The sequence below is a fragment of the Nelumbo lutea genome, chromosome 2 (genome assembly GCF_056320005.1).
Source record: "Nelumbo lutea isolate HS-2025 chromosome 2, American lotus-T2T, whole genome shotgun sequence".
NCBI lineage: Eukaryota > Viridiplantae > Streptophyta > Magnoliopsida > Proteales > Nelumbonaceae > Nelumbo > Nelumbo lutea.
The window spans coordinates 20,956,069-20,967,586 of NC_142685.1; the positions used below are offsets into that span (position 1 = coordinate 20,956,069).

General features: G+C 34.3%; 1 protein-coding gene and 1 long non-coding RNA gene across 7 annotated transcripts in view; both read left to right on the forward strand.

Annotated features, from left to right (window-relative positions):
- LOC148869057 (transcription factor-like protein DPB) overlaps positions 1-4,078 on the forward strand; it is a 41,520-nt gene extending 37,442 nt beyond the window's left edge. For 2 of the 6 annotated variants that reach the window (XM_088969652.1, XM_088969651.1), the window contains exons 9-11: positions 1,185-1,255; positions 1,480-1,652; positions 3,894-4,078. In XM_088969652.1, the coding sequence (XP_088825778.1) occupies positions 1,185-1,255; positions 1,480-1,652; positions 3,894-4,063 (414 nt within the window). In that variant the 3' untranslated portion in view covers positions 4,064-4,078. Of the gene's footprint in view, positions 1-1,184; positions 1,256-1,479; positions 2,132-2,826; positions 3,413-3,893 lie in introns of those variants that run through there. The other 4 variants (XM_088969656.1, XM_088969655.1, XM_088969654.1 and 1 more) reach the window with 3 other exon arrangements.
- A 420-nt stretch (positions 4,079-4,498) lies between these two features.
- LOC148869058 (uncharacterized) lies at positions 4,499-6,445 on the forward strand. Its single transcript, XR_016107213.1, has 3 exons — positions 4,499-4,662; positions 4,801-5,882; positions 6,031-6,445. It is a non-coding gene; the product is annotated as an uncharacterized LOC148869058 (long non-coding RNA).
- The last annotated feature ends 5,073 nt before the right edge of the window (positions 6,446-11,518 follow it).

The following is an 11,518-nucleotide window of genomic DNA, read 5'->3' on the forward strand; positions in this document are numbered from 1 at the left end:
ATGCAAGAATCCCAAGAATTGAATTAGGAGGATGGATAATTTGTTCAGAAAAGCCAGTAAAAAAGTCAGAAGAATGTAACTTTTTTACAACATTTAATCACTTTGTATTTGAAAAATGTTCATTTTTCTGTTATTTTATGTGCAATTATGCATAAAATCATTTTTGAGTAATTGGTTGTTTTTTTATTATACACTTAAACTATAGGAATCCATAGATATTCCTACTTTTAACTTAATTATATCTAGCTACTTTATGGATGGTATTTGTATTTTAGAAAACTTGTGCCATATCTCAGTAAATGACAACACTTTTTAATGTGTAAGATTGATGTCTCTGACTTAAAGCACACCTCTATCTTTTATTACTTTTAATTATTTATCCATGGGATATACAAGCACGCCTCTAGGCTAGTCATCTATTGCCATTTTGCTCATAAGGTCTCTATTGAAAGATTGTCCAACGAAAATTTTAAAGTTTACAATCAATGAAACCAATATTATCATTTTTGTTCCACAAAACATCTTGAATCCACTGGTTAAGAGCGCCGCATCATGTGAGAGGCCCTTACCGATGCAACCTTATAGAGAATTAGAGATTAGGGACTCCATGTTTCAGATTCTAATAAATCCAAAGTCTACCCATGTTAAGCTATTGTTGTGTTTCTCCCCCCCAGCAATTTCTTATTCTTCTACCATTCATGGTCAGTATTAGATTTTCAATGCAAGGAAGTTTGCCGAATGAGGTAAATTTCCACCCCATTTTTATCTTGTTGATGCATAGTCGTGCAGATCCCAAGAACCATTCTCAAACTCAAACTCCAACAGTTATGACCATTCTTGGTGCTGTCTGATGGTGAGCCTGGAAGATATGTATTTCATCTTTATATCCAATCGTCATACAGATGCCCATTTACAGTGGCTGGTTCTGTACACATACGTGCCTATAATTCTGCAAAGTTGATGATCTAAGATAAAATAATGTAGGAAAGAATACATAGATTAATTGTTCTCAAATCAAATCCAGGAGGATTTTAGGGATGTAATGTGCAGTAGTTCTAATCAAATATGATGCATCACATCTCACTACTTTTTTTATTAGATTTCTAAAAGGAATATCTTTAATTTATATGAGCTATTTTACTTTGTTTTCTTATCTCTTTAATATTGGCACATTTGAATTGCAGACGCGTCCACATGCAACTGTCGAGGTGGAAATATCAGAAGACATGCAATTGGTGCATTTTGACTTCAATAGGTAAATTTACCATACAATCATGCAAATAAGTTGGCGTCTACTTTATCTTGATTGATTTAAGTTTCAGAATGTGTTATATGGTAAACATAGTGAATATTAGTGCACCTTCACCGAGTCAGCTCAAACCTTTAGTTGCCCAGCTGGTTTTTCATCAATATTTCAGTTTTCTAACTAGAGTTGGACATCTTCTGATGATCTTTCTTTGATCTAAACCCTTATTGCAGCACTCCTTTTGAGCTACATGATGATTTTTATGTCCTCAAGGCAATGAAATTTTGTGAAAGACCACAGGGGGATGATGGTGCAGATGACTCTACTGCAAACGGAGGCGAGGGTTCGAGCATGCTTGGCATGTATCAAGCCCCCATACCACATCCCACAAGGTCAAATGCTGCTGGTAGGCCTCCCACCTCGCCCCCTCTTCCAGGAATACTAAAAGCGCGTGTCAAATATGAACATTAATTTTTATATTTCAAGTTTAATCATCTTACCATGGGCAATCATCTCTCCTTTCCTTTCCTGTATAGTGTGTAAAGTAATTGGCTGAAAGGGGTGGAGCCTTCGTGGCCCATGCCGCTTCAATGGATTGCTTAACCAGTATTAAGTTTTGAAGGAAACAAGCAAACCATTCCCATGTTCTTCGAGACCACTCTGGGGGCTCCAATCGAGCAGCATTCTGATCTAGAAATCCATGATTCACCTAATGTAACTTTCCAATCATATATTCGTAAATTCTTTTCGCAGTTTTTTCTTGATGTAATTGTAGAAATAATTTGAGGAACAAGCTACTGTATCAGAGCATGAATTCGAGTCACTCGATAAACAATTGTAGAAACATTGCATCAATGCCCACCATGACCACTGCTTTCATGTCCAGTCGTTGATTTTGTCCTTCCATTATTGCTACGGTTGAGAAGGTCCGTGTTTCTCTGGTTCAGAATTCAACACGAACATCTATCCAGTGCCAAAAATTTTAATATGCCAATTCCATAAAACAAGTGGCTAGTAGACTCTATGGCATGAACTCTGCCTGCAAGAGTCCAACCTATACTTGATAAATAAATGTACTATTTGGAACTATTTGTCTATAATCCAGAACAAAGAACAAAGAAATACAACAAAAGTTTGGTCAAATAAATGTAATAGGCTAATTTTGAATGTGAGCATGTATAAAGTACAAAGAAATATATTTAAAATTTTTAAATATATAATTAGAAGTTCTCAAGTTTTTAGTCCCTTATTGTGAACTAGTTTCATAATTTTGACACAATACACCCCTATCATTTAGTGTACAATGCACCTATTTTAAAGTATTTTTAAGAAACTTTGTTTTATTAATTAGAACACATAAAAATAGGCCCCCTCTAAAATTTTGAAATAACAAACAGCAAAATCCCAAGGGTGTTTGTTTTTATTGTGAAAGCATAAATTTTTTGCATATCCTTTGTTCTTTTTTTGAATTATTTGAGTAATGTTCCATAAATTGGAATATTATATACAAGTTGGGGTGTTTTCATTTAAATATTGTCAATACACCTGTATTATATGCAAATTTGCCAACTATGCTGCAGGCTGCAGCCCACCTACTGTAATGTTGTCCATGGTATGACTGAGGGAGCCATGCTTGGTTGTCTCCATTTGCATGTTAGAATGATGGGATGCAATCTTAAAAGTTAGAATTACAACTGGAGCTGCATCTCATCTCTTTGCATCAGACTGCTGCATCACGTGCTAGCAAACCAGTCAAATTGCCAACTTGGCCGCTGCGGTGGTGGTTCATAGAACATATGAGATTGTGAGGCCGAAATTTCCTAGCTAGCCAATATCTTGCTGAAAGTCGTGGCCAAATATGAGCTCTGGGTGGTGGGTCAGTCATGGTGGGATTTTCTTTTTCTTTTTTGTTAAGAGATTCGTCTTAGGTGAATGATTTTTTGGTCCTGTTCTTTTTCTAGAGTCATTGTATCCCTTCACATAACGTCAAAAGACAATTATTCTCAAATCTCAATAGGATGTAAATAGACTATGATTTCTATATTTTTCCCGAGAGCTTGTAGTTCAAACATCAAAGATTCTTTACTACTTTATTAAGGGAAATTAGGGGTGAGCATATTTCATTTGAAACCCAATAAATAAATAAAATTTTCGGTTTGGGTTTTTCAGTTTGGTTATTCCAGTTTTAGGGTATTTCAGCTATTGCTTTTGGTTCTCAGATTTTAAAATTGGGTTATATTTGGTATTTCTTCAATTTAGTTTTGGTTTGGTTTTTCATTTAGAATTTCAGTTAATTCAGTTATTGAACAAATCATAAACCAAATGCTCATCCCTAAGGGCAATTGCGTGATGGCTTAAATTAGGCATGTGCATGTATCACAGGATTCAAAATGGGAATAATCTTTTGAGTAAATTACAAAGATCTCCCCTGTACTATGGGGTCAGTGACAAAGATTCCTATACTTTGTTTTGCAACAAAGACCTCCTGAACTTTGGCCGTTAGACAAATACCCTTTCATTAACATTCTGTCAGTTAATTTCAAAAAAAAATTATTGTTTAAAATTTTCTAAATGCCCAAATTATCTTTTTTAAATTTATAAAATCATCTTTATTTTTTTAACACCTTGGAGACACAATCTTCTCCAGGCACAACGTGGAATTGCCGCAAAACACTGGCACCACCTATTCATCTGCAAGACAGATCTGATTTGTGTTGGCAATGGGTAAGACATAAGCAGGTGGTTGACGATGAAGAAGAAGACATAGAAAAATCGGATTTCAGAAACGAAGCTGCACGAGTTCATGAAGGATTTTAGAACAGTGGTCGTTCTAAAAGGTTGGGATGCTCACGGTTGGGTTAATTGAACCGTGGGCTAATTTTTGAAATTGAACTAGGGTTATCGGTTTTCGGAAAACCAGTAACCGAAACTGAACCAAAGCCGATTAATTAACTGGTTGATCGGTTTGGTTGACCATTGATTCGGTTTGTTGGTTTTTTATTATTTATAATATTTATTATATAAATATATAATAAAATACTAGAAATATATATAATAATATATTTTAAATAATAAATAATATATTATATATTATAGATATATAATACATATTTATTAATTTATAATGTATAAAAAAATATATAATATATAATATATATAAATATATGTATACCGGTCGGTTCAATTAACTGCTGGTTTTCTATTTTAGTTAATCAAAACCAAACTGACCGGTTTGATTAACCAAATTTTCGATTTGGTTTCGATCCATTCAATTTTTAAGTTTTTTTTCTCACTCCTACTAAAAGGTGTGAATAACCTTCACCAACAATTTATAACCGATGGGCTACTGTAGAGCAGCCCCTCCTCCGTGGAGGGGAATAAGGGAAGCTCTTCCCTTTTTATATTTGAAAACAAAGGTAAAATTAATTGAAAATATGCCATTTCATCTCTGTTTTTACTGACATTCAACATGTTTTTGCAGAGTTGTAATGGTTTTTATATTCTGCAACAATATTCTTTTCTGAATTATTTTAGTTGGTTTCCTTCGATGGCAGGTTTGGGTTTGTCCCTAGTCAAAGCCTCCAAGGTATTTGATTTGGGTCTGGTTTCTTACTGATTTGTTACTTATTCATTTTTTTTAAACTCTTATTTTTTTATGGGTAGTTCAGTTTTTGGAGTTTCTGAACTCGGTATTCATGATTTGTGAGTATCTTCGAGCATCCGAGGTAAGAATTTGAAGCAAAACTGAGGGAATAATGAGCAACAACGCTCCTTTTTTATTGAACAGTTGAGGTTGTGAATGGGGGAACGGATTTTTTAGTTTTAGGGTTTGTTGATGATTCCGTTACAAATCATGTATAGGTTTTCTTACCTTCTCCTTCATTTCCCTACTTTTTCCTTCAAACCAAATACAGCTTTAAAAGAATATATATTGGCATTTCCTAGCTTTCGATTTGATGGTGTTTGCTAGTTATCTTTCAAAGAATGGTAGGAATGTATGCTCAAATAATGTCTTTGTGAAGTTATAAAATGGCTCTTCATCACTAGATTGGGGGTGAAGTCTTGAAAGAAGCAGTATATACATACCATACTAGTTGGAAGATGGGGTTAGGGACAATATCGCCTTTAATTAATATAGAAAACGATTGTTTGTTGTTTAGATGTTCTTGTTGTTCCATTAAGAGACATTCCAACCAAATATTCTCTTACCTACTTAAAGCTGGTTATTAAGTGATGATTTGAGTTCTATACTGCTGACTAGAGAGAATGGGGGGGGGGGGGGGAAATAAGGTGAAGATTGTGACTTTTTTTTTTTTGAAAATGGGTTCTGGCAAATAATGCCGTATGATATTGAATTATTGGTCAGAAGAGAGAGAGAGAGAGAGAGAGGGAGAGAGAGGGTGTGGGAAGAAGATGATGGTTGTGAATTGGTCCCGGTTTTGTGTCATTTTCCCCATCTTCTTCTCACTCGATAAGTTTGGTTTGGTTGTTCAAATAAAGCTGTCTATAGTACAGAACAGTTAGCAATGGATGAGATGAACGCCTTAATTGTGTGGCGGGCTGTGGAATTACTAGCATGGTTTTCAAAATCGGATCGGAGCAGATGGTTGGACTGGAAAAATTAGGAATCGATCAGGTAATCAGTTTCATTTCACTCTAAAATTATTTTTTGGCCAAAAACTGTTGATTTGTTCAATGACCCACTGACCTGGACGATCGAACCATCGACCTGGACAATGGTTTTGACAAATTTTTATTTTTTTTGTTTATTATTTTTATGTCAGAATGGATCCTCTGTTCGAATGGACGGTCAGACTGTTGACCTGGGAACTGATCCTCATAATCCAATTTTAAAATCTTTGCATACCAATGACACATTATATATAACTCACATTAAAAGATTGAATGATTGTGAGACCATGTATTTTATGACTGCTGTAGAGCATCAGCATTATGATTTATTCCAGAGCCTGAACAGCTTTCGCGTTCAGCAAATTCCTGGATAAACTAAGATTTGATGTTAGAAAGCCTTGCCAGCCGATGTAGACATGAGTATGACAAACTACCACCTGATTGACACTTCTGATCTTATATTCAACCAGAAGGATCGAGTGGACCAACTCTAATCAACAATATTTGTATTGATGTTTCAGCCTTTCAGGTATTAATGTATTATGAAGTTTCAGGGTTCCTTCTTTATCTTTCTTTCTTCTTTTTTTCTTATGTTGACACAATGAGAACTTACCAAATTTCAACAGAAGACATTTCAAAAAGAAATGATTGAATGAGGTAACTGAGATGGTGATACAGAATCCTGGTTGGACCCGCCCCATTGATTCCTCATTTGAACAAAATGTAAAGCAAAATACCAAAAAAATAAAATAAAATAACAAAAGAACAAGCCTAAAGCAATACTATAATACTTGAATCAAATCAAATGGCGAGACCTAGGCCCAAACCCAAATGACTAGGTCAATCTTTGATTCAAAGACACTTGCCTTGGTTAAATATTAACTACTCTATGCATAAAACTACTTTCAAGCATGGTTTTTAAAAAGCATGGTTTTTAAAACTGAACTGGTGACTGAATCGGTCAGGGGTCCGGTTATCGGTTCGAATGGTAATGGCCTGTCTGTTCTGACAAAAAAATAAAAAAAAATTAAAATTTGAAAAGTGGTCAAAACCGTTCGAACGATTCAAACAGTTAATCAGCCGGTTCAGCAGTTTGCTGACCAAAATCAACGGTTTTGGAGAAAAAACGGTTTTAGGAAAAAACAGAACCGGTTCCTGGCTTTTCCGGTCCAGTCCGATTTTGAAAACCATGCTTTGAAGTATTTGGAAAAAAATAAATTTCGAGTATAATTTACTTGTTTTTCTTAGTTTTACATTCTTTAAAATTATATATGCATTACCAGAAAAAAAAACACTATATATGCATAAGAATACTTTAAAATATTTGCAATATATAATTTCAATATAAATATTTTTTTGAACTTCATAATTCCATATGTTAATTCATTAATTTGGGCAGTTGAATGACTGGCTGAAATCTTCAGCCTATGACCTGCAAAAGTTAAATGAGCTTTCCTTGTAGAACCTGATCATTTTAGCACTGCCCCCACAGTTGACTATAACATGAATACAAATCAAACTTGAGTTTAAATCAGCCCCCACAACGTCCTACAGCACATCCCTACCGTGTATTGAAAATATCTCTCGATGATGAGATCATCATTTCTGATATTATCATCGGGAGATATTCCCAATACACGGTAGGAACGTGCTGTAGGAGATTGTAGGGACAATTTTGTAGGAGGCTGATTTGATCTCATCAAACTTAGGCCATTGATGCAGATCATCAATTAGCAAGGATAGTAAAAAAGTAGGGTCTAAGTAGTCCATTACAAAATCAAAATAGATCATATGTACAAAAACCAGACAAAAAAATGCCAGGGAAAATCTCTCACAAGAGAAACAATCTCCTGATCTAACCCAAGCTAAAGGCAAAAATTTATCTACCTACCCCTCTCACCTATTTTCTCTCTTTTTATATTAACTTTTTTGATGGATACTCTCTCTCTCTCTCTTTCTCTTGATTCTATTCAAACCACAACCTATCTGTTTTCCCAAGTGGCTTCTCCATTATGGCTTCAAATATATATATATATATATATATATATAATATTAAGGATTTTTGATTAATTTATATATAAATTAGACCTAGGCGATTCTAATTTAGAACCCTCCAAATAGAACGAGAGTTGGTTAGAAAGGTCTATATAAAGGTTCACTAACTGGGTCAAATAGTTTAGCTTCCGGACATGATCCACCCATTTCTGTCACATAGACTCATCCATTACAGAGATGATTGGGCCATTGTTTTTGCTAATGTGACAGTTGCATTTGCATTTGTATTAAAAATACAAAAGTGACGAGGAGAGACTTTAAAATTATGCTTTATCCTCTAAACAAACTTTTGCCACCTATAAATTCCTCAATCCTCCTTACATAGAAAATGTGGATATTATTCCATGGGCAAACTCAGTCATGAACTACGTACCATATCCTTCTTCTTGGTCCCTAAAAAGTAAATGGTATTACAGTCAATTTTCCCTTTGTTATAATATTCTTTTCTTTTGTTTGGTTAAGTAATGTCATTGTCAAAGTAGGGTTGCTTCTCCCCATTTAGTCCACTCGTTACTAATGCAAGTTGCCTGCAACTTGGGAGGCTTCTTATATGAAAAATCAAGGTTCAATAAAGAATATCGGAAAGACGATTTTAAGAGATATATCACAATATGCTTTGGATGCGTCAATGCAACTCATATAAATCATAAAAGTATATCAATAACACTAAATATGTTATTCAAATAACTATAAATAAGGCATGTACATACAATAAACAAATGCTTTAATTATAGACATTATATTCCTTAGCTACAATTGGATTGATATACATGAACATTTATTTGTAAATGAACAAAGTACATTATTGTTTCATATTGATATTGGTATGTTTTCTGTGAATCATCCGTTAAATTAAACACTTATGAGACATGTATTAGTTTAGAATGTTCTTAGCGGTTGAATAGACCTGGGGAGTTTATTCTGTCAAGTCTAACACTAGTGTGTTGCCAAACAGTTAAAGCAGCTTGTCTCAGCTGCTAGGGTTAGACTATAAGCATAAGTAGTGTGTATTTGGTAGAAACATTGAACCTGGACTGATTTTCAGTTATGCCCTAGACCTTGGAGATAGATGACCAAAATTGAAAAGTTACATATAACCTCAGACTTGATTATGGTGTTGCACTAGGTATTGGACTGGGCTATCTTTGATGTGCCAATTAATGAGATCCATCAAGCATCAACACCTGGGCATAGTGGGGCAATTTGGGAATTCACCTAAGTGGGTGATCATAGTGATATGATCGACTCCTTTGTCGAACAAAGTGAATATCAGGGTTTACACTCTCTCTGATGGGAACCTAAACTGTCGGTAGTGGATTTTAACTGTATTGAAATATGTTTTTGCAAAATACGTTTATATGTTATATACTATTTTATGAAAAATATTTGCAAAAGGTTTTAATCCCGGGATCCATCTGAGTAGAGAGTGTGACACTACACGTTGTAACCAAAGGGGAGGTCCTTCCCTATCGGACAATGTTGTGATCATTATGGGCCAAGAGGTTAAGTGTAAGGGACCATTACATGGTTGATTACCTAATGGGCTTTATCTCACTTAAGTCTATTATCCTTAGGTCTTCACATGGTGGCTAAATCCAAGAATCATTTAGATGTAAATATTGGGCCTAGGCTGAGCCCATGTTGATTGGCTTAAGGGTTCACTGTTCTAAATAGTGAATTTGGCCTAGCCTCTTATAGAGGTGGGACCAGACCCCTATGGAATTGAGAGAGACCTTTGTGGGGTTCCACACCATACAATGTCAGGCTTAAAGTGGCCATACAACACCTAGGGTCGTGAGCCTTTAAAGAAAATGGGGCAAATGCCCAATATTAATAAGATTAATTAAGATGTCACATGGCAACTTAAATTGACATGTGATTTGTGTCAAATTTAGGTTTGGTATTGGGTATAGATCATTCATTCTCTCAAGAGGATAATGTTTAATTGTTAAAAGAGCAAATCCAATTCAGATCTGGATAATCTCCTAATTAGATTAGGAGAGTGCTTCATTAAGAGATAAAAGAAGAAAATGGTGAATTAGACTTGAACACCTCTCTTTCTTGTTCTCTCTATCTCTCTTGCCTCCCAAGAAACCATAGAATGACCTAGGCTTTTGTCTTTGCTTTTGCAGGAAAAACTCGGAAGAATTTTAGGCTTAATTACCCCATCGGATCCAAACAAGTTAGATAGCGTATTTGCTAAAATCAAGTGTTGTTGAATCGATTCTTTGTATCTTGCATCATCCTCAATTGGAGGCTAGTTTTAGGATTAATATTAGGTGTGTAACCTTGGGAGCTGCAATTTGTGGTCTCTGTATCAGGTATAATATCTTTTTTCTTTAGTTTCAAATCTGGTCTGATTCAATGCAAGAACGGTTTTAAAATTTCAGATTTCAATTTATTAGGAAATTAGTTCCCGAGAAAGAAAAAAAATTAAAATTTCAGCCAGCCATCTTATATGGTTTAGCCATCCATCTGATGGATTCTAACACTAATAGTATATACAAAGAAGTCCATTACACTTAACCAAGGTTCAAAATATATCAACATGATGTGTTAGCTGGTATTGGGTGCATCATATTAGTACTTGAAGGCATGTGCATGTCCGTGTTGTGTGAGTAGAATGGCACAATGCCATTGAGGACATATAAAAGCAGTCATGACCACCACTAAAAGTTATATAGTGGTCATAATTATCACTAATTTTCTTATCACTAATTAGATCAACAAATTGCTATTCAATTTTTATCTATTTTTGTACTTTCTATAGGTTGTTTTGATAACTTGGACCACTGAAATATATCTAATTACACTAGTGGTCCAAACTTGTTAAATCTATGAGTCTATTAGTAAAGTTATTGTATGACACATTTTTTAGATTCCCACTATTGTTTGATTATAATGTATCTTTCCTTGGCTCAATGTGAGACTATGGTCTTTATAAATATAGTGTTTGGGTTCAAATCATTACATAAATTATAATGTATCTCTTCATATAAATTATTAAAATGTGCATTTCTTATATGTTTATAAATTATTTATAATTGTTCCAACCTTACATTTAGTCTTATTGATGTATTTGTGATTTTGTAATAGCTTCTATATTGTGTCCAAGCATATTCATATCCATATCCATATCCACATCCAAGCTTGTCAATACAATATGTAATATTGATATTTTCAACAAGATTTCAAACATCGATATAGTTTGATACGATACGCTGGATGGGGCATATTGGACTTTTGAATAGAGTGCTCATAGATGTATTTTTTTCTTTTTTTTTCAAACATGTTCAAGGATGTTTAGTATAAGACCTGATTATCCCTAGAAACTAGTCAAACTCCAAAACTCTTTGTATTTTGTGAATTAGTGACCCATTGATACGATACATATTAGTCGATATGGGTTGATATTTTGCAATATTTTGATCATTGATTTTGAAATTTGCATTCCACATCCAAGTTTCATGATCCATTATATGATATTGACATCAATATCCAAGCTTCTCTATCCAATATGTACTTGTACATTACAAAAAAATTAATTTTAAAAGTTTTTAATGGATCCATGGGCATGATAGGTGA